At 44.5% G+C, this 24,141-nt stretch overlaps 1 protein-coding gene across 3 annotated transcripts in view; it reads right to left on the minus strand.

Annotated features, from left to right (window-relative positions):
- C1H2orf50 (chromosome 1 C2orf50 homolog) overlaps positions 1 to 17,049 on the minus strand; it is a 127,166-nt gene extending 110,117 nt beyond the window's left edge. For all 3 annotated transcript variants that reach the window (XM_053285642.1, XM_053285641.1, XM_053285640.1), the window contains exon 1: positions 16,894 to 17,049. In XM_053285642.1, coding sequence (XP_053141617.1) covers positions 16,894 to 16,954 — 61 coding nt within the window. In that variant the 5' untranslated portion in view covers positions 16,955 to 17,049. The remainder of the gene's footprint in view (positions 1 to 16,893) is intronic.
- Between the last annotated feature and the right edge of the window lie 7,092 nt (positions 17,050 to 24,141).

The raw sequence follows: 24,141 nt of genomic DNA on the forward strand, positions 1-24,141 counted from the left end.
GCTTCAGAGTTTGGTTTTTTAGCTGGTTCCCTTAATAACGATGCCCTTTCGTGCTTCTGAGATATTGTGATCCCTATATGCAAATTTTAATTATTTAATAAAGTTGGAAATGTCACTTCTTATTTCTAATAAATCTAATTCCTATTTCACAGTAAAAGGTTGGAAAGTGCTAGGGGAAGAGAAAGTCATCACATAAGTCATTAAGTTTCTGCTGAAATGGCATCTACTTTTCAAAATGAAAGATAATGCTAGATTTTACATTTCCCAGAAAAAAGAAGTTACTCAAAATCCATAGGATTCAGCCTCTGGGAGTGGATAACCTTTTAAGCTATTTCTTTGTTGTGCTATATTTTTGGGATATCTGATTCCTTAATGGAATTGCCACTTTTTAACTAACATGAAGCAGAAGGAGAAAAATTATTCTCATCAGTACTAAACACATATCGGGGTGCTAACTGATACCAGTGGCTTGTGTGTATGTGTGTTTTTAACACACAATTAAATGCATCTTTTAAAAGGCATTTTAATGTTTTGTCTGCTTATATCTGGTAGGTCTTTTAGGTTTTTGTTGTTTTTATTTCTTAGTTTTTTTACTAATAACTTTAATTTGAAACTTTTGAAATTTGTAATTATAAATGTGGTTTTAGCTTGGTCTTTTAACTTGTTTAATTTTATTAACCTTTTACTTTATATTGCATCTATTTTATTAATGTTGTGAGCACCCCAAGCAGTAGTGTACTGGAGGAGCAGGGTATAAATATTTTAAAATAAATGAAATAAATAAATAAGACTAATGTGGCACATCTAAAAAGAATTGTCCTCTTTAAACTTCAAGAGGTGCATATATTCCCTTTCTTCCATGGCAGAACTCAAGGAAGCTTACATGAATGTTCCATGGGGGCTCTCATCTTTGACTGGATAATAAAGCTGGTTCTCACAATCTAGCTAATACTGGTCTGTCAAAAATCTAGGATCCTTGCCCCATGCACACTCCCATGAAGCATGTCATGTGAGCCCAAGTTTTTTTGGCTAACTTGGCTTGGCAATGCAGCATGTTGACATGGAACCAAGATCCATCATCAGCAATTTGGTCAGCTTGCTCATGTCAGTTCCGTATTGAGTTGATGTGTTGCCAAGTGGAAATTGCTGGAAAATCCTGGGTTCATGTTACATGCGCTTGGCAAGGATCTCAGATTTTCATTGGACCAACATTAGATTCATATTCTGGTATTATGTATCATGTGCTTCTATTTTGACGGGTCAGAGACCATAATAAAGGATTGGTTAATTACTCTTCTGTGGGGTGGTTGTTACGATCAAAGCTGGAATGGACTTCAAAGTTCTTCAAGTCCAAGCCCCTGCTCAGTGCAGAAATTTGCTACATCCAGACAGTCTCTGTTTGTCAGTCTCTAGTGAAGTAGAGCCCACCACTGTGTGAGACAGGCTCAGAGTCCAACAGCTCTTACAGTGAGGACATTTCTCCTAACGTCTAGCCTGGATTTGCTTCCTTGTAATTTCAATTCACCAGTTATAGTCCTGCATCTCAGGAGGAACAGAGAACACCACACACACACACACATGCGCACACTAGTCCTGGCCAGTCCTAAATACATTGATGTTCTTGCACGGGACTTGCATTAGGGACTCCTGCTGTGCTTTTCAAACTAGATGTGTTTTTAAATACATCATTTCTTCTCTGACTTTTTGTTGTTGTTGTTGTTGTTGTTCTTTTTAGAAAGCAGCTACAGGGGAGGGAAGGCCTGATTCAGATTCCCCATTTCAGCATGGGGAAAGGGGTGGGGGAGCTTAGTCCTTTCTTTCCATGTGACAGTCCTTACAAAAATCACCTTCCTGAAGCTGTTATTTGCTTCTTCTGACAAATAGCAGCTTCAGATGGTGATTTTCATCAGGACGGCAGCACAGAGTTAATGGCTGACATAATATGCAATGTCCTGTGTGAGTCCAACATAACATGTGGACAGTTGCAGAAATGCAAAAATCATACAGAGTTGTCTGACAGAATGGCCAGTATTTCCAATGACTGCACAACTGTGCAAATTATGTTGCAACACACTATATGCTATGCATACAAGCAACCCTACCCAGGTTAGGGAAGCCCTACCTGGGTAGGGCTGCTCATGTACATGACTGGGATTGTGCCCAATCCGGCGCTGCCTCTCCCACAAGCCTCGGTTTTGGATACAGACTTTTACCTGTGTTAAATGGCACAAGTGCACCCTTTACCCCGGGTACGGAGTAAAGTGCCTAGACTACCCGACTACTGGGGGATTGCCCCAATGCACCATGCTTGTTGTGTGGTGCATTGTGGGATATCCAGAGGCTGGGACTCATTATCCCAGCCTACGGAGATCCACATTGCTCCAAGCAGTGCAGATCATGTGTAAGTGTGATCCATGCGTCCCACCAATGGGACTGGATTGTCTGGAGGGAAGGTAAGTTCAGCACAACCTTCCCCCCCCCACCCGCCTGTCCACCCTGCAGTTGTGTGAATAGCCTTAAAATGTGGGAAATGTCAGCCAGTGCCTCCTCACACCAGAATCCTAATCACCCACCACCACGACTGCTGCCATTTAAAAAGATAGGAAAGGAATGACATGTTGGATGTCATGTCTAGTTTGACCCCAGCCCAAGTCCTTATATATCTACAAATGATTCTGCAAAAGACTTTGTCTAGAGAACTTTGTACAATGACAAGAATTATTGCATACCTAGCAAAACTGCCCTGGTAAGCTGTGTTTGAACTGGTAGGTCACTAGCTGCACAAGAGTGGCTTCAGCTGCAATCTATATATATAATTCTCCTGGGTGTGCCTTGGAATGTGCGTCCCAGAGCTCAGCTGATTGGCTGGGCGGCAGACATGCCTGATTGGCTGAGGCGCACCCAGGAGGATTGGTTGCCATAGCGGTGGCCCAGCCATAGAGACCAGAGGTGGCGGGCCTGGCCCAGCCATGGAGGCAAGGCCCAGGAGGAGGGAAAGAAAGTGGCGGGGGGCAGAAGTGGCGGTGGGGAGGAGAGGTGTCTGGGCCCATAAGCAGAGACTGGGGCAGAAGCGGGGGGAGAGGTAAATGCTGGCCACAAAGAGCACACAGATGCTCTGTGTGGGGTCGGCTAGTAAGTAAGAAAAGCCCATCACAATGGCCTAAAAGCAGAGCTTAGGTGGAGCACTAAACTGACCAGGGCCAGCTCTAGGTCTGCAGGGACCCTCTGCACATGAGTACCCTGGGCCCATGTGGGGTGGGGGGGGGATTCATCACATTGGTGAATGGAAGTTGATGTGGGGGGATAAGCAGCCACTGCTGAAGAAGATCCATCATTTGCTGATTTTTCCATTGGCAAATAAGGGAAGGGAAGCATGCATTGCTAGCAGCTCCTTCTGCCCTAGGAGGAGGAGGTCCAACCACAGATTCTGATCCCAATTCACCAATGGGAAATTGGCAAATTGAGGACCTCTTCTTCATTGGCAGCTCCAGCAGAAGCTTCAAGAGCAGCTCCAGGTTTTCTTCCCACCCTCATCACTGGTGGCAGTGGCAGTACCTCCTTGTCAGAACACCTAGAACAGTGTCTCTGCTCTCTACTGCCTTCAGAGGGGATCCATTACAGGGCAGCTTTTTCCCAGCCTCCAGGCTCTATGCTGGCTCCACCCAGAGAGATTTGCCATCAGTTCCTCTTCAGGCAGGAAGAATATGTTTCCTGCCAAGAGTAACCTTTGTCTCAGTATCAAGGTTTCTCAGTCTGGACCGCATCTCTTTGTGCCTGACTCCACATTGTGGCTCCTGGCTTGTTCTTGACTTTGGTTCCCAGTTGTTCCTTTTGACTCTTGACTGCTCTCTTGGCTTGACCCCTGGCATGGGTTTGACTGATGGCTTCTGGTTTAACCTCTTGACCCCTTGCCTGCTCCTGGTCCTTGCTTCCTCTCTTAGCCTTCTGGTCCCTGAAGGATGTATTCGGTTTGATGTGGTGTGTATCTGGATCTTGACTTCCAGGCGTGCCTTATCTACTCAACTATCCATGTTCCTGGCTCTCCCAGTTCTGGTTTCTGGACTCAAGCTCGCAGGCAGCTCCAGCTCTGGACTCAAGCTGCCCTGACACTCCTCCCCATTCTTTCCTTGGTGGGTGGGTGGAAGAGGAGATGCTGCTGCACCCTAAGCCCATTTGCCAATGGGGCAGCTGCGAAGAAGAGGAGGTGCCTCCCACTGCCAAGTCCCTTGGTGGTTACAGCAGATCTTGCTTCTCCCACCTTCCCTATAGGCGAATGGGCTTCTTCAAGAGGAAGAGCATCATTGCAAGGTTTTCTGGGAGGAAGCCAATTTGTGGCCTGGGAGAGCATGAGAAGGCTGCAAAGATGGAGGCTTCTTAGCTCAGAGGCTTCCATTGCTGCTGTCACTGCAAGAAGGTGGATACTACTGGGACTTAAGGCCTTAGCAGATGGACCCTCTGAAGGGCATGGGGTCATAGGCTTTTGCCTGACACCATCATGAAACGGACCCATTCAAAACAAATCCAGCAAGGTCAAAGTCTACTTCAACATCTAAACTTGCAGTGTCTACATTTGTTGTGGCCTAAGGCCTGCATCTGTGATATTCTGCTCTCCACCATCAAATCCACCACCCATCAGAAGTAGCAGTTTAACTTTCTCTCTCCCAAAGGGTGAAAACATCTATCTAGATCTCCTAAACTTCCAAGTGAGATGGTGAGAACGAAATTAATTATAGATTTCAATTAAAATGAGGTCTTGGGCCATGATAAATATTCAATGGCGATGTGTCATCTAAGCATTTCCATTTGATGATCTCTGCTGAGTGCTGGAATGCCAACTCTGCTCTTCAGTTAGTTTACTAAATCTGCAGGATGTCTAATCACACAGCAAGAACAGCAAACCAGATAATCCCAGGGCGGGGTGGGGGGAGCTCAAGAAACCAAGGAAGGACAATATCAAAGACTGTAGAGGAAATGCCGGTGCTAACTAGCACATGCTCGGTGACCACCACAGCTGCTTTTTTAATGGAAACGTTGCTGAGTTGTCAGAGAATGGAATAAGAATCCATCTTCTTTGTCAAGTTCTAAAAGTATTCATGGCATTACCTATTGTCTCATACCCATGATCATACTTCCTCCTGTATACATGGCATGTGTGTGTGTTCGGCATACCCTTAAACTGGTACTAATTTACCTGGTGCAGTATCAGAGCTGAGGAATCTGTATTGCATGCATGGGTGTTTGCACCACTAGGTACTGATGTTCTTTTTTAGCACCTGTTATATCAGGATTTAACAGTGCTTCTGGTATGGCTGCTGGTGCCCATTGCAAATCCAGAGGTATGTCCCAATTCAGCGTAAACTTGCAATGTTGTAAAGCAGGGGCTCCCAACCTTAGGTCCCCAGATGTTGTTGGACTACAATGCCCATTAGCGACTTGTGGCTGGGGGTGATGGGAGTTGTAGTCCAGCAACATCCAGAGACCCAAGGATGGGAACCCCTGATATAAGAATTTCTGGGCTCACTCTCAGTTTGTGTCAGTTGCTGGCCAGGACAGAAGCAGCACACAAGGTCCTAAGCTCATTTTTATGGTGTCTGAACAATTCAAATGCTTAAGCTCAATTATGTGGCTGCCTTCTTATGGTGGCAGGTAGTAGCTATAGTATTCAGCTTCAAAACATTATGTGGTTTGTCGGCTCATACTGAGAACAGAATCCATTTAATGGAGAGGGAAAATTACTTTTTGATTTATGCAATATACAAAGTAGGACTTGGCAATGCTCAAGTTGTTTCATGGCTCTCCCACAGGCATGTCTTTTAAATTCTGTGCCCTTTTTACCTCTTTAAATAATACGCTGCTTTCCTTGCCCCTCACCTACTTAGTAGATCACTCTCTTTGGCCTCTAAAATGAGTTACGAAGACATAGCTGGACTGCAACAGCTCTGCAATGTAAGCTACATTTGTCCAGAAAATATTTTGAATTTTAATCTAATCCAAAATGTTTGAACTGGTTCAGAAAACCTATCTCAAATGAACTATGTTCATAGGTTAAGAGACCACCACAGTCCGTTTGGCACAAAGGGCACTGAGGATTTTGTCAATGGCTGTTACATATTGGTTTTGAAATGCAGAGTGATGCCAGCTGTTAAATATATATATCGGCCTGGTAAGAGAGTTCGATCAAGTCATCTGAAAAGAGATTCCAAGGACAGTGTGCAGCTGGAGCTTGGACAATATGCTGGGGCTAATGAGACAAAGATATGATGGGGTCACTTAGAGGATGCTTTTTAATTATACTGAACAAATAAATTTAATCATCTGTTTGCTCAAGTTCCTGACTAGTTTTATGAGAGAAATAATCTGCATAACAAAGGTTAGCATGTCCCCAGGGAACTCTCCACTCAGAAGCCAGAAAGTCTGCCTTTCCTTTAACAATAATAAATATAAAACCAGAGCAAATCTGCAGAAACCAATTAGTGACTCTAGGGGCCAGTTGTTCAGATAATATTTGCAAGATGGGATATGGGCTCATCTATCATGTGATTAGGGACATGTGTGGGCAGTGGTGCAGTTGCAAATTCAGAAGTGTAGCTCTCCATGACAGCCCCTATAGCCACAGATAGATGCAATAATAGAGCCAGAACTGCTTAGTGCTTAGAATGTTGGACTAGGACCAGGAAGACCCAAGTTCAAATCCCCATTCAACCATGAAACTCACTGGGTGACTCTGGGCCAGTCATGTATCTCCCAGCCTAACCTACCTCACAGGGGGGTTGTGAGGATAGAAATAACCATGTACTCTGAGCTCCTCGGAGGAAGAGCGGGATATAAATGTGATAAATAAATAAATAAATAAATAAATAAATATTTTATATAATTTTTAAATATGTATATAACTATATATAAACACAAGGGGTGTGTGTGTATAATATATATAATGCATAGATGCAAGTTTGGGATAGTATAGAAATATTTCAAATAATTAAAAAAAATAGTTTTAGGGGTTCTGTTACAAGAAGTCAAGGATAGTTTCCTAATCCTACAGAGCTTGAACCTCATGTGGTTATTTACCCAGAAAAGCAGTCTGGATTGTCAACTACAGAAGGTGGAGAATACTCCTTTTACAGGAAGACTGGTAATAAAAATCAGCTGTGGTCCGATATTCAGTTATGTAACAAACTGTTGGAATAGCAAGAGCAGCATATTATCTCCATTTAGAAAGCAAAGGGGGCTTTGCATCCCCACTAAGACCCTGGAGGGGTGGGGGAGTAGCAAGCCTGGCCCCCTGCCTGTCCCTGCAGCACTATACCACTGTGTGTGAGCAGATCTTGCTCCCCCTCTAGGTGTGCCTTCCTCCTCCTTCTAATCATATGGGGTGCAGTTTGTCCAAACTGTCCCCTCACACATTAACTAAATACCAGATTGCATGTGAAAGGGTGGCTTGGATACCCCCCCCCCCAATGATTAGAAAAAGAGGGCAGGTGCACTGGGAGGATGGGGATGGCTTGTGCCCATCTCTAATCACACAGCAGGCCGGCCAGCTGGAACATATTGCCCATATCAGCACCAAGTTTCATGATCATTCACGAGTTTTTCTACTCAATCTACTTTTTCTTTTTAAAACATATAAACATACCCCGAAACTTTATTTCAGCTTTGATTTCTTTTTCATAGGCAGTGATTCTGTGCTAAAATCCAGCAATTCCTCACACACCCCACCCCAACATGGAGATTCAGGGATGGGTAAAGAGCATCCTGATATGCCTAAGGTCTCACACAAAACTCTGGCCTCTAGCAAACCAAATCAGCACACTTGGTCACCAAGACTAGGCTCACTAAACCTCTCCCAAATAAGCAGGTGCCACTACCTACTGAACTAGAGATCAGTAGGCCCTTCAAACCCAAGACAAGAATGTGGGATGAGATAGACTATGTGCAGAATACAGCTCTCAGGCATTGCTCTCTTTGGCTGTTGGATTGCTCTATTCAATTTATACTCCAGGTTTTTCCACTTCTTCTCGCCTCCCTCGCCATACCAGGGACAATTAATTTCAAAGCCCCAGGGCTTGCTAGTCTTGAATGGATGGACCATAACCGGGTGGACTCTGAACTTCTAGTTTCTGTCTCTCCTTTTCTAGACCAGTAAGCTGCCCTTGCCAAGCCAATGCTACTTTTTCTGACTTCCTAATGACAAGATTGTCCTAAGAAAAACCTGAACATGAGCTTTTAGGCTGGAGAACAGACAATACTAAAACAGCTGGGAGTAGATTAAGAGAAGCTTGACTTGCTATCATTGATGTAGACATATTTCTTGTCATGTCATACAGGTTTAGCAGTTAAAAAGAAAAGAAAAGAAAAAACCTACAAAGCCTGTATAACCAGAGGCAAAAGTGGGAGGAGAGTACACATCATGAGCGATAATCTCTCTTTCAAGCAGCCTTCAGTGTCCCATGTTGCGGTAGTGCAACATTCATGTATATGGGAGTTTAGCTATTCTAGAGCATACGTTGCTGAACAGCACTTATTGTGGAACTGTGAACGTGCAAGAAACAAGCCAACGCTAACATGATGCACTTGCAGAAGAACAGTTAGTGGTCTGGACTGCATATGCACAAGATAAGCTACACAACTGCACTGCTTATGCACTTGGACACAATATAGCTACAGCAGCTTCTTGTGCTAGTTCAGATTCCTGAATTCCATAATCATGATGTTGCACAGTGTAAGAACATAAAAAGAGCTTTATCGGATCAGGCCGCTATCTAGTCCAGCATTCTGTTTCCCACAGTGACCCACCATATGCTTCCGAGAAGCCCACATTACCAGGAGATAAAGGCATACTCCCTCCCCTGTCATTGCTCCCATGCAACTGGTATTTGGAGGAATTTTGCCTCTGAATCTGGAAATAGCCTATACCGTAGCCATCAAGACTTGTAGCCACTGATAGACTTGAATTTGTCAAATCCCCTCTTAAAGCCATCCAAGCTGTTGACCATCACCACATCATAGGAACATAGGAAGCTGCCATATACTGAGTCAGACCATTGGTCTATCTAGCTCAGTATTGTCTTCACAGACTGGCAGTGGCTTCTCCAAGGCTGCAGGCAGGAATCTCGCTCAGCCCAATCTTGGAGAAGCCAGGGAGGGAACTTGGAACCTTCTGCTCTTCCCAGAGCAGCTCCCAAGTTAAATAATTACTATCACCACTATCAAGTTAATAGACATCTCAAAGAACAGGTGCGTCTGTGTGTCCATTAAAACACCTGCTAGTTTGGAAACGTTGCTATTTTCTTTTGGGTTGCCCTTGTAGTAGATCTGTTTAGATCCCCACTGGTCTTTCAAGCCAGAGAAGACAAGTTTTGTACCAAACTATTACTATGAAATAACTGCTCCAAGCAGTAAGCAAAAGAGAGCCGCGGGGGTGGGGGGTGGGGAGAAACTCTCAGATGAAATGTAATTAGTTCCATGTTTCATTTCTCTCTTGTAAATACTTTATTTGGTATACGCAACTGCTCATTTAAATTATATATAAGTTTATTTTTCTTGTATTCATTTGAAAAGCAGAGATAAAAAGCTTTTAAGGTTATGTTGTTGCTTGGACAATAATACTTCCAAGGGAGAAAGGGGGGGGGGGTTGGAATCATTCAGCCTTTGGGAAAACCATGTGTTCTACAAAACCATTCCAGTGGTAACTGTGCACAAGTATACTGTTTTCTAGGGATGGTCATGAGCCAGTTTGGGGCCTCCTCTGGGAAGCACCGGACCAGCTCAGGTGCTGGTGTTGGAGCTGGCTCGATGGAGTGGGGAGCGGTTCCCCTAAGGAGCCAGTAAGGAGCTCCTTACCTACTGCCCACTGTCCCACTGCTTTTCCGGGCATGGCACCCAGTCCCCAACTAGCCATGTGGGGCTATGGGGCTGTTCCCTGCAGCCTCCACGCAGCATTGGCACGCAAATGGCCAGCACACATGCGCTTGTATGACTAAACACTAAATATTTATTGGTTAAATACACTTAGATAGGAAAGACCTATCTCTAATCTAAAGGACTACATAGTGGATAGGTAAGGAGAGGGAGAGAGATGTTTCCATCTGCTCTCTAGGAGGAAAGGAAGGATTGTGACCCAGCACAGGAAGTGCTGCAGAGTCAGTTCAGGGGTCATAGAGTAGGGACAGATAGGGAGACCCTGACTCACTGTCTCTACTCCCAATGCCCCTAGTGGTCATTAGGACAGTTGGTGCAAAAGGTCGATGCACTGGAAGTTCATCTCCAACACCTCCCTCCCCGGCAAGGTCATATGCACAACCTCAGTCACTTCTCTTGATTTAAAGCAGAGGAGAGTCTTAAAACAGATCAGGGTGCTTTCCAGACTAGAGGATGATTAGCTGGTGGGTGGAGAGCTGGTCTTGTAAGGAGGAGAGCTGGTCTTTTGGTTGCAAGCATGACTTGTCTGCTTAGCTAAGCAGGGTTTGCCCTGGTTGCTTATGAATGGGAGACTTGATGTGTGAGCACTATAAGACGTTCCCCTTAGGGGATGGAGCTGCTTTGGGAAGAGCAGAAGGTCCCAAGTTCCCTCCCTGGCATCTCCAGGATAGGGCTGAGAGAGATTCCTCCTACAACCTTGGAGAAGCTGTTGCCAGTCTGTGTAGACAATACTGAGCTAGATGGACCTATGGTCTGATTCAGTATATGGCAACTTCCTATGTTCCTATGGGTATATGGCACATTTGTTAATGGAACAGTGCTGTTCAGAAGAAGTGTACTTTTCAATACCAGATGCTGGGGACAGACATGGGCCAGGGCAGGCTGTTGTCTTTATGTTCTATTTCTGGGTGCTCTGGAACAGGGATGGGCAGACTTAAGGCTTCTGGGAGCTACTCTTTTGCCAGCAGCTTGGGAAATACCAGCACAACATAACAGCTTGGGAAGGTGGAGTCAGTCACAAAATGGCAGCTTTAGAAGGCAAAGCCAGTCACTATTTTAATTGTAAAAATACTGTATTTTACATCAACCCCTCTGAATTCCTATTGATTTTGCTGGCTGCAGGTCAGGAGGGGGACAAGAAAGGAGGAGGAACTGGAGATAAATTAATGGGAGAGAAAGCAAAAGAAACTCTTATCACTTTAGGAGAGGGAAAGTAAAAATGGTGTGGCTGTGTGGCTGAATAGTATGCATATATCTCCAATCAGCTAGCTGATCAGATTTGTAGCACTGGCTGGAAGAGAAGGGTGGGGAAAACCATGGAGAGCTACTTCAGGTGAGCCCAGGAGCTACCAACAGCTCCAGAGCTACCTAATGTTCACTCTTGCTCTAGAAGGATTTGATTGGCCACAGTTTTGACCGGCCACTAATTGAACCAGGCTGCTGGGTGGGCCATGCGGGTGTAGCTCAGTAGCTGAGCATTTGCTTTGCACACAAAGGTTCCAGGTTCAATCCCTGGCATCTCCAGATAGGGCTGGGGGAAGCTCCTGTCTGGAACCCTGGAGAGCTGCTGCCAGTCAAAGTAGACAGTCCCGAGCTAGATGGACCAATGGCCTGACTTAATACAAGACAGCTTTCTATAGCTAGACAGACTGTTGACCTGCAGGCTCTTCTTATATAAGAGTTAAGTCCTGATACAGAATTATAACAAGTCTATACCTCCACAGGAAAATAGTAAGAAAAGAATTATGTAGAGTGGGGACATCTCTGAGGATGCAATGAACCATGAAGACCTCTAGAGCACTACACCATATATACCTTGAGGCTATTCCCACGATCAGTCGAAATCGGGATAGGGGAGCCTAGCCCAATTTTGGCTGACCATGTGAGCCACCAGGGTCACAGGCGAGCCCGGTTGCCTCCCAGCGGTTAACCCGCCTAAGTACTCCTCCCCTTAAACCGGGTTTGTGGAGTGAGTGCTCCGCAAACCTGGTTTTTCTGATTGTGAGTAGCCGCGGTGCGGCTCTGCACCACAGCTACACATGAGTAGACCCCCGGAGGGGAGGCGAAAAGCCACCTCCCAGCTCCGGGGGTCTCTCCAGTATGCCCTGCGCACTCACGCAGGGCATACTGGAGCTTCCGAGGGCCGCATGGCCCCCGAACTCTCCAGCCCCCGCCGGCTCCAATCCGGCTGCCCAGGGCTCCCGCCCTGCTCGTCTGCGGGGAGAGAGGGCTTAGCCCACTCTCCCCGCTTCCCTTTACAAACTGGGTCTCGCTGATCGGGAGACCCGGCTCCTTGTCTTGCTCTTTCTCTTCCCTCTTAGTGACTGTAAAGCCTTTTATTACCACCCTCTCCCATTCTGGTGGAAGGAGCAGTCCTTGAATTACATATATACACCCATACTCTACAGGCAATGTGTCTGATAATAATAATAATAATAATAATAAATAGGCCAAGTATAGTACTTTTTCATCATCTGAATTTTAAAGTCTCGTGCACATCTTTCTGTTAGCCCATACTACTGTGACAGTGAATGCCCTGCTTTTATTTGATATCATTCTCATTCTGATGTTCTTTTTATGACCAGTTATGCCATTAGAATAACCTTTTGACTTGTTCCACCCTCGGACCTCTTACACTGTCAGAGGCTGAACTGTGTAAGAGGTAAGAAAAAGAGGTCCTAAATAATTAGAGTTGAGCCTCCCTAGGCTAGGTTGCTTCTGATGAAACTGTTGATGGACTATGCAGAGTTCAGGGTCCCCACACGGTTCCTGGCAAACATCTTTCTAGGACCAGGTGGCATCTATTTTCACTGCTGCTATATGGCTGAGAGCATCGACCACTACATTCTGCTTGCCAGGTTTATGGTGAATTGTGAAGGTGCATTCAGTTTGTGGATGCAACGCTACAGGTGACCCTCTGAATTTTGTTTGGTAAGTAGACACTGCAAAGCACAGTAGTCTGTGTACATGGTGAGTTCTGTACCCAATAAATAATGTTGGTATGTTTTAAGGGCCTCCACAATAGCCAAACACCCCAGCTCTGTTGTGGAATATTGGGTTTCTCTTCCATTCAACTTCCGGCCCGCAAACGCTACAGGCCGAAACCTGCCCCACTCATCCGTCTGTTCTAAGACAAAGCCCAATGCCACTTTGGAGGCATCACAGGTGACTGTGCGAAAAGAATTTGGAAATTAGAGAATTGCATAATTCAGCAGACCCTCCTTTAGTGACCCAAATGCTTTCTGGTGTCCAGTGTCCCAGCTGAAGCTATTCTTGGTGAGCCAATACAAAGGTGCTGCTTTCTCATTGCACCTCTTCCAAATTTGCTGAGGCACCTGTTGCTTTAGACACTGTCCCAAATGACTGATTCTTGGTGAGTTCTATTTCCTGATCTGTCACATTTAGTGTTCTAACCCAAGATTCCCCTTTAGGCCCAGCCTGAAACAGGGTCCTGCTGAGCAACAGGCCTGGATGGATAGTGCTGGGCTCAAACACTCCAACTGATTCTTCACTACAACCATTTACTTCCAGGGATATCAAGGCCTGATGTCTAGATTTGACCAGTTTATTCTGAGCTACTAGAGTGTTCTTCCACCCCACCACCAAAGTCACTACTAGGGAGAAGTCTCTCAACATCCTGGAGTGTTGCTCCCAGACAGCCTGAAATTCTAGCATCCACAGTCAGGAAAGGTATCTGAACACTGACTGAAGCCAAAGTTTTACTTACACTCCTGGCATGGCCATGATGCCCCTGAAGAAAATCTGCCTCAACTTTACTTGAAATACTGGCAGTGACTTTCTTTACATGATATGGTGTCAACATTAACAACTTAAGATATGCTGATGACACAGTCATTTTAGCTCCTTCCCAGGAAGATCTACAAAACCTAGTCATAGAAATAGCAACAAAATGCGAGGAAATGGGCCTTAAAACAAATGCAAAAAAGACTTTTAAAATGTGCATAAGTAAAATGAGAATTCTCCTCAAAATACAATGCAATAGCAAAAACCTAGCTCAAGTAAGAAATTACTGTTATCTAGGGGAAAAACCTTTATCATGATAATGACCAAATAAAAGATATCTGATCCAAAGCTGTATAGGAAAAACAAGAACAAAATTTAACCAAATGACTATCTTCCTCTGAAAGAGTAAACTAGATTTGCAACTCAGAATCAGAATGATGACATGCTACATCTGGTTTCTTCTCCTGTATGGATGTGAAACCTGGACCACCAAGAAAGAAGCACATAAAAAACTGGAAGCCTTTGAGATGTGGTGTCTCAGAAGAATATTCAAGATTAAATGGACCAGCAGAACAACAAATGAAGAATTACTTTGAAAAGCAAAACCACATAAACAAATAATACAATCACGAGACGCAAACTGGAGTATTGTGAACATATCCTCAGAGAAGTCAAATATCAAATACCACAACTAAAGCTAGAAGGAAGGCTAGAAGGAAAAAGATCAAGAAGGAGGAAGGGATAGATGGATGACCTGAAAGATTGGCTAGAAATGGACACAGAAGATATCAAGAATTTTAGGGACTGTGATCTTTGGCTTTTGCTAGCCGCCAACCTCCCAATCAGAGAAAGCACATGCAGAGAGAGATAAAGGTCCAAACAGTATTCAGAGAGCCCAAGTACACTGGAAGATCAGCTGCTCCTGTTGTTGGAAGTGGCTGACCATTGATGGTCACCAAGTTAACTCTAACTGCATCCACTGTCGTTCCCTTCAGAGAAGGGTGTTCACTATGAATGAGGCTTATTTCAGAGCCAGAGTCCAACAACAACATAGAAGTTTCCTAGTCCCCAATCTTCCCTTTCACATAATTGTAGGAGCCTGGACATCCCTTCCTCAGGGCTGTACTTATTAATTAATGTATCATATTTTTATACTGCCTGGTATGCACATCTCTAGGCAGTGTACAAAACAATCTCATAAGATAAAAACAAATTAAACAGTTGGAAATTAATTTCAGTTAAAAACCTGAGAAAACAGGTGCATCTTGAGGGTCTTCCTAAAAACAGAGAAGGAGATGCTCAGATTTCAACAGGAAACACCCCCCCCCCGACACAGCCACAGTCCTGAGTTGCCACCCAACAAGCCAGCAGCAACTGTAACCAGACCTCTCAGGAAGACCTTAATAGGGGACAGGGTTCATGACAAAGAAGCTGCCGATGATGCTAATGGTGGTTCTTCTACAACAGCAGTTTCTCGTTCCCCTGAGGCAACTTGCCAGGGCTGGGGCAATTCCTCTTCCAATGCCCCTTTCCCCCACACTTCCCACAAATATCCCTTGGCTGAGGATTCCCAGAGGCAACTGATCTTAGCTTCCCCTGCCAGGAGTGCATATGGTGCTTGCACCTGGGCCTTCTCCAGCTGTTGAGCCACTACCATGGCAAGTTGTTCCTGGAAGGCTGTGGATTACAGCAGTGTTTCTCAACCACCGGTCCCTGGACCGCTGCCGGTCCCCGAAGGGTTGAGTGCCGGTCCCTGACTGGGAGTCAAACCCCCCCCCCCACAACTGAAATCAAGGCACTCACTTACTCAATTTTGCACATGGCACGGAAGAGGAAGAGTATCACGGAGGCGTGGGACCCTTCTTGTGCCTTGCCTCCACGTGCTGCTGAGATCTTCCTACAGCTATCTTATTCCCTATCTTTACAGCTTCAAACTGTATGCGATGCGGGGGCATGGAGGAAAAAGTATGGCAGTGGGCGCCACTTGAAGGGCTGCTGGTTCTTGCATGCTCATTGTTTGCAGCCAAAGGTTGGTTGATTGAAACCCAGCTGCCTGTTGTGGTCGAGGCGCCTTGAGAGGGAACGCTGTTTCCCTCTTGCATCAGTGGGGCTTGCTTGTATGTTGTTTTCATTGGCCCCATGTAGCTTTTGAATTTTTCTAATGGCCCAACATCCCCTCTCCATTGAGTAATCACAAGCACCTCCACTCCAGACATACTGGAGACAAATTTGTTCACCCAGGCTTTTAGATTCAGGGGTTCTCAACCTTGGGTACCCAGACATTGGTGGACTTCTACTCCCATAATCCCCAGCCATAATGGCCAAATGCCATTGTTGTTGGGGGTTATGGGAGTTTAACTGAGGGACCCAAGGTTAAGAACCCCTAATATTCCATGTTTGCAAAAGATTCCAAATTTAATTATTTTAATGCTTATATTATTTTCATTCTAAACTGCCCAGAGATGCAAGTTTTGGGCAGTATAGAAGTCTGATAGACAGACAGACAGACAGACAGACTTGAAACCCCTTTACTAACTGCTGGTCCGGGAAACTGCGCATGAAGAATGTAGCGGTCCTTGAAACTCTGCACGAAGAATTTAGCGGTCCTTGACTCCAAAAAGTTTGAGAAACACTGGATTACAGCTAAGAGTCACACTGGAGCTGGGACTTAACAACAGTCATCTTAAAAGAAGCACCCATCTCTGCTTCTACAGTCCGTACTCTACACACAAGAGAGTCAATAGATTTGTCTAGAATGGCATTTCCCTCAATCTGCAGGCCATGCAGCTCTCTTGAAAGGCCATTTATGAATTGGCTTTTTACACAAGAGTCTCTCATGGCTTGCCACTGAGCACTGGCCTCTCTCTGCACAGCAAGTTCTACATTTGGTTGAGCCAGAACGACCTCAGCGGTGTCCTCCCCAGGCACAGATGAACAGGGAAAACTCTATCAAAGAGCCTGCGAGGAGCACATAGATATGCATGCAGAAGTTCCAGTCTCCTCCTTGCTTGCCATTTGCCCCAATATCACAAAAGGGCCAAGGCCCCTTCATAATAGCCCTTCAAGGGCTGACAGAGTTGCCGGTAGGAGCCACAACCCATACTTGGCAGTTTCAGGTAGTACACTTGGGCATCACTCTCCAAAAAAACCCCACAGCAAGGTACTGTGCTGCCTTCAGATCAGTCCTCTCATTTACAGACACAAGGAGGTCAAAATCCATCAAGTACTCACTGATCATAGGCCCATCTGCATGACCAGTAAATGTCTTCACAAGCAATAAGACTTTTGCCATCTCAAAGCTGCTGCCACCAGTTGTAATACAGGTTTAACAGGGAAACTTGACCTGCAAGTCTTCAGGCTGTTCATACAGGCCTCCCATTGGAGGGAAATCTCCTCAGAGAATCAACAACAGAACAGATCAGCAAAGACAAGATATAGTGCCTTGCTAAATAGTAAAGCATGGAACAGCACCACCTATTGGTTGGCGGTATTACAATCATTACAATGTTTTTTAAAAAACAATCCTTAAATAAATAAAATATGCATGTTAAACTCAAGTTGCTGCTCATATGAAAGTGGCTATAGTCAGTAGCTTGGTCAGGCAGACTTGGGAGGGCAACACTTTGATTGTTTTTCATCCATAAAATCTTGCTACTGATTGACATAATACAAGGGATTGATTGTAATAACCTGTAGTAAGCAAGCATCCATGATCATATGGCTCTGGATTCACCTCATGGGTATTATTGTATCTAAGTCATGACATATAGTGGTTGATTCAAGTCTGATCAGCCTCAAGATCCTTGGATTGTGTAAATAAGCTTTAAGGAGATCAAATGTTCTTGAAACTACAGCTGTAAGATCAGTTTGAGACCGTAGTTAGCTGGCAGTGCAATCATATGAGATGTATCGTGCATGGCCATTCTGCAGCTTTATATGCATTATCCCTGCTTTTTCTACATTTCTAAATTTCACCTTAAATAAACCTGGCTGTAGGCATTCAGGAGAGCAGTGAACCAAATATATTCCATTAAAGGGACAATGTCAAGTCATTTTAGACTTCAATCCAATAAAGCTTATTTCAATGCCCTGCCTTGTTCTATGTCATTTCCTGCAGTATTACTAATCTCATATCAGATTTGTCTTTGCCCCCTCTCCTCCTTTTGATGCTTTCCCCTTTTGTTTTTGAAGGCTAAACACAGCACTAATGCCTGAGGGAAAGTGTTTGATTTTTTAACAGAACCATGTCTTAAGTTGAACATCATTGCTATGGCTGCTTCACATATTACATTTTCCCTACATGAGCACCCAATCAAATACGTAGATCAAAAACATACTTACATGCATACGCAACTAGGGAGCTAAGATTAGCTGTACATTCCCAGTGTATACACATACACACAGAAAAACAGATGGATGCAATCTTCACACATGACAAGGTACATTTCCCCACACACCCCTGCGTACGTCCTCTTAAGACCTTATTATTGGCTTGAGTGAACACCATGTATACCATACATGCACACATGATATATACCATACATTGGAATTGGCCACACACACACAACTTTTCATGGTGTGCACATGTAGTGTGAACCTCAGCATCTAAGATGTAAAGTAGCTCTTAGAGGGAACTGAATGATGTAGAATTAAGGCTGGACCAAATAAGAGGGTTATATTATGCAAACAATTTCTCCTCCTCAATGTGCTTCCCTTTTGGGGATTTTTCAGGGGTTTGAAAAGAGGATGAAAGTGCTCATGCAATAGGGATGCCCTGATACACATTCAGGCAGCAATTGCTCATGAGAACCCCATGGTGCCTCTGACACATTCAGACAGCAGCATGTCACCAGGGGCGTAACTACCATTAGGCAGGGGGAGGCAGTCATCTCGGGGCCCCACTGCCTTGAGGGCCCCCCCCCGAGACACCTCACATGACTCCCCATTGCCCCCTGCCCAGCCCCAAGACCCTTCAGCCACTTGCGCTGTTTGCCCTCTCTCCTGCTTGTCGTCCTGGTCGGCAATCAAAGCAGTAGGCAAGCTGCTTTTCTCCCTGCCGCCTCTCAGCTGATCGGCGGGTGGGCGGGGCTTCCAGGGAGGCCTCCATGCAGGCCTCAGTGAAGCCTGAATTCGAGTAGGCTGGCAAGCCCCAGGAAGAAGGCTGGCAGTGAGAGTGGCCACTACAGCTCTCTGCAGCAGACCCTCTTCCCAGGCCAGACAGCTCAGCCTTTGCCAGGTAGAATGTGAATTCCTTTATGTGGTTACACCCCACCCCCCACCCCCTACGGGTAGGGAACTGCTTGCCATAGGGCTTTGATGGGGGGTGGGAAGACTGAGAAGTCTCTGAATATTTAATTTAAAACTGATTGGAAAATTTGCTGGCTTAAAAATAACCCTCTAAAAAGTCCTATAAGTGGCTTGTTTCATGGCAGGAAATTACAAAAACTTCTGGAACAAATTTATTTATGTATTAATTAATTAATTCATTCATTCATTCATAAATACACTTATGTTCAAGTTGTTTTGCAACCCAGGTCTGAGTGAGAACTGAGACATGAGTGAGAACTGTGACGCATGTGTTGTGCTTTTATATTTTTCCCCCTTAGGGTAAATCTGGCCAACATGTGAATGCAGCACCTCCATTCCCGAGGAGATGTGTGTCAAAGGGCTTTAAAAGCCTCTTGTGAAAAACCTCCTGGAATCAAACTTGACTGAATTTGTTCAGAATTCTGAGAAAACAAACAGAGGCTCACCCTGCATGGTTGAAAGTCTCCTTTGCTAATCTGCAGCAAGGGGCCCATTTTAATAATTAGTGTTTCTAGTGTCTTCTCATTTGCTCAATTTTGTACATATGTTTTTTGTATGTTTTGAATGAGGACAGAAATGTGAGAATAAAAGTCCCCTGCTAACTGGGCAAAGAGGCACCTTTTTCTCTTTGTAAACCGCCCTGAGCCATTTTTGGAAGGGCGGTATAGAAATTGAATTATTATTATTATTATTAAAAAATTTCTCGGCGGGGGGGCCCATTTAAGAATCTTGTCTCAGGGCCCACTCCAACCTAGTTACGCCCCTGCATGTCACAATGTCCCTTTCTGATATTTGGCCAGCATATACAGCACTTCCAAGTGAACTCTTCAAAGCTCTGATTGGTTGCTGCTTTGGCACTTTTTGTTTGCTTAAAAATTGGCTTTCCTGTGCATGACAATGTTACTGAGGACAAAGCCAAATTGGAATGAGGGCACTGCTGTGAGATCTTCTCAGGCTGCCATTCTTTCAGTCCCTGGTCTCAGAGAGGTCTGTAGTACTAGGGCCCCTGCAAGGGCTTTCTCTGCTGCCGCCCCTTCACTTTGGAATTCTCTTCCCCCCCTAGATTCAGCCTGCCTCCTCCCTTTCAGCCTTTAAGATCTTATTGGAGATGTTTCTTTTCTGCCAGGCATTTGCCCTTTAAATCTCTCTCTCTCTCTCTCTCTCTCTCTTTTAAACAAAAAATTAAATCTCGGATGCTCTTGTCTGTACACCGCCCTGAGTCTGTGGATTTGGCGGTATATTAAATCTCTTAATAAAATAGATAGATAGATAAGCTTCATTTGTCCTCAGTGGACATTGTCATTAGCCACATCTGATTAATTATGTCATTGTTACTAAGGCAAAGGCGAAGCTTTAAAAAAGCTTGACACCAAAGTGTCAAGCAACCAGTCAGCAGCGGCACAGCAAATAGCAACAAAACAGTGCCAAAGTGCTTGAGGAGACAGAACCAGTAACAAAATAGTTTTTAAAAGATAGAGCCAGTAACCCCCCCCAAAAAAAATCATATCAACAAAACAAGGGATTTTAACATCAAATTTCTGGAATTTTCTGGAAATCGTTGCTGCAGGACAGGAGGAAAGCAAAAGAGGTTGTTTTGTAGGAGAATAAACTGTAGAGTAATTAGTGGGAGATAAAGTCAATACAATCCTTCTCAATTAATTAATTATATTTGTATACTGCCCCAAACTCACATCCTTGGGTGGCTCACCTGAAGAGAATAAAAGTAGCACAGCCCTGCCCCCACCTAACCAGCCCATCAGATCTGTAGCATTGGCTTGAAGGGAGGGAGAAGCAAGCCTCAGCTACTGGAGTGCTACTTTAGATGCGGCCAGGAGCTACTAGCATTACTGGTATAGCCATACTATTGAATACTCCACTTGCCATCTCAGGCTCTATTCAAGGCCCCACCACTAACAGAGATCCCGTTGGTGGAGACCAGAGACAGGGCCTTTTTGGTTGTGGCCCCTCAGCTTTGAAAAGCCCTCCCTGAAGAGCTCCGCCATGCTCTCTCCCTCAGTGTTCTTAAAAAACTATTAAAAACACCCTTTAAAAGAGGCTTGTTAATGTTTTATCTGTGGCTTCTTCCTGGCAGGTTCTTTGGTTTTTATAGTTCTCAGTTTTTAGCTTTTAAAATAGCTTTTTAAATTTGAAACTTTTAAAAACCAACTGTTGTTTTAAATGTGGTTTTAGCCTGGCGTTTTAACTTAATTTGTTTAACCTTTTTGTCTTATTTTACATTGTGTCTGTTTTATTAATGTTGTGTGCTGCCCCTAGCAGTAGTGTACTGGAAGGGTAAGGTATAAATATTTTAAATACATACATATTCATTCCTGATCAAGGAATGATCAGGAATCATTCAATATATTCAATGGACACTTCCGCTAATGTGGTCCAAAGTCCAAACACTTTTGGATGGGCTGCATCAGTCAAGAGCCATTTAACTCTCACCCAAGGCTTTTCAGCCACTGGGAAGGCCATCCAACAATGCCATTAATTGTATATGAAGAGGATGACTTGAGGGCTGTCTTGAGTTCATTAGGTTCATTAGGTTTGGAGAGCTGGTCTTGTGGTAACAAGCATGACTTGTCCCCTTAGCTAAGCCTGCTTGCATATGAATGGGAGACTTGATGTGTGAGCACTGTAAGATATTCCCCTCAGGGGATGGAGCCATTCTGGGAAGAGCAGAAGGTTCCAAGTTCCCTCCCTGGCATCTCCAAGATAGGGCTGAGAGAAATTCCTACCTACCACCTTGGAGAAGCTGATGCCAGTCTATCACTGTAGACCAGGGATTCTCAATGTTGGGTCCCCAGATATTATTGGACTTCAACTCCCATAATCACCAACCAAAGGTCACTGGGCCTGGGGATTATGGGAGTTGAAGTCCAATAACATCTGGGGACCCAACATTGAGAATCCCTGCTGTAGACAATACTGAGCTAGTTGGACCTATGGTCTGACTAAGTATATGGCAGCTTCCTATGTTCCTAGGTTAATCAGCAGTCAGATAGAAGGTCCTTCAATGTAAGGGAATTTTAAAAAGCCAGCTTTTAGTTTGCATCTCCTCCAGAATGGAGGATGCGCATTCACATACCAGCCAAAGTCCCCTTTACCCCTAAGCCCCTGTGAGCTATTGGGGAGCACTTCATACACAATTCAGGTTTTTCATTGTGTGTTAGATTGCAGCCCAATTTATATACGGGGTAAGAAAATCCACTTTTTGAATCTTGGAAGGTGGGGACAACTTTGCACTTGCAGTAAAGCCTTGTAGAAAACCTGCAGTAAAGCCTGCTGCCCGGGAAAGCTCAGGGTAATGAACATAGTTCACTTGAACATTAACCAAATGAACAAATTAATCACACTTAAGTTGACAAAGAAATGTTTTGTATGAGTGATGTATCCATTTACATTTTAAAAAGAATGGAATTTCTTTGCTGAAGCAAACTAAGACAGATAAATGGAGTGTGGTTTTTATGAAGTAATATCTGTTTGTACCTGTGGACATCAACACAGCCTTAACAATGAACTTCAATACATCATTCAAAGCTAAGCTGCTAAAGTAGTTTTCTGTTTAAAGAGAGAGGTACTGTGGTTCCATTCCTCCAGAGAAGCTTGGGTTGGATCCTAAGTGGCTTGTGCGCAAATGGAAGGCAATTCTGTTTGTGTGAAGGGAGAAATTTTAAACAATTTACTCTTCCCTCTGCAGCCATCTATGCCCGACAGGAAGAGGTGAGTGACAGCAGCGGGGCAGGACTTCCTCCCTGCTTTTGCCATTGTGTCACAGATGCAATGCTTTTGATTAGGAGATATATGTACCTGGGCACTTTCCAGCCTAGCTGCTAAACAGCAGCAAAATGCTTCCATTCAGGCAAGTCACATCTGAAACATAAACAGCAGGAGGGGGGCAGTCTTGCGGAAACTAACAATCTGAAAAAACAGCAACTTTCTTACGCCAGATATATGACATCCTAGCTCTGTATTGCAGCGATTAAATTCGAAACAAGGCACTGGAAATGTGAACGGCACTCTGCTGTCTGCGTATGGACTGCGGTGTCACAACACAGGAAATGTGCAAGCACACTTCTGAGATACGATGTGACCCCGTTGAAGGGTCTGATCTGGAAAGTGCCCTGCTGAGAAAGTATATTTTATCTCCGTGTAGGCTTTTCCTCTCCAAGCAAAACAAATGTCTGTGGTATTAGATGAGGCTAATCGAAGGATAGTTCAGACAACTGAAAAATAATATCGGGTTTGTTCCTCCTCTAAAGTCTCTTTATTTGTCAATTAACAAACAAAGTAAATGTCGGCATTATATTAGGCCAAGACACAATACTTACGAAAAGTACAAAATTCAAGCATTGATGTGATGTCAAGGTACAGAAGTTAAAGAAGAGATGTTCAGTTTCAAAAAGCAATAGGAATAGCAACAGCTAGAAATCAAAAGATCTCTCAAAGTAAGCTTCAGAACAAAAATCTATTCCTCTCTGTGTGTCTTTTTCTCCTGGAGGGCTTGCTAGAAAAAGCTTTCAAAATTGACTTCTTCGTCCCCGATTTCTTCAAACCTGCTTCAGTATTCTTCAAGATGTTTTTCCTTCTCTGCCCCCCCCCCCACTGTTACAGGCCTTAGTTAAAGGATAGCTCCGTCTTTTCCCTCCTCCCAATCCAAAACAAAGGCCGGGGCAGAGCTTTGGTCTAATTGTTTTGACTAGGAGGGCACCACTGAAGGCCATGCACAGAGCGCAAAACAAGTGCTGTTCTCAGCAAAAATAGGGACACTTTATGTCAGGGTACACAAAAGCGTTCCTCTTAGGTTTGCTTTTGACTTTTTTTTTCATCTTCTGAAAGCAAACAGCTACCAATTTTACCTTAAACATCAACGTGATACATGACAGTTGTAAGCACGAGTGCCCATGGCGCTCATTCCATCTGAAGAGGGCTACCTGATCCCTCTGCAGATGATCGCTGCTGTAACCGTGAGCAGCTGGAGAGCAGGGGTGAGTGACAATGCCAGAGCAGGACTTCCTACCCACTTTCAGCCCTATCACCATGGTTTGGAGTGGGGGCAGTGGGACATCTGAATGGGACTGTTCAGAGCTCAGCACTGGGATTTCCCAGACAGAGCCTCAGTTCAGACTTTGATAGGAAGAAAGCGGACTTTGAGCTCTTACTTTCTGT

Source organism: Hemicordylus capensis, chromosome 1 (assembly GCF_027244095.1).
Source record: "Hemicordylus capensis ecotype Gifberg chromosome 1, rHemCap1.1.pri, whole genome shotgun sequence".
NCBI lineage: Eukaryota > Metazoa > Chordata > Lepidosauria > Squamata > Cordylidae > Hemicordylus > Hemicordylus capensis.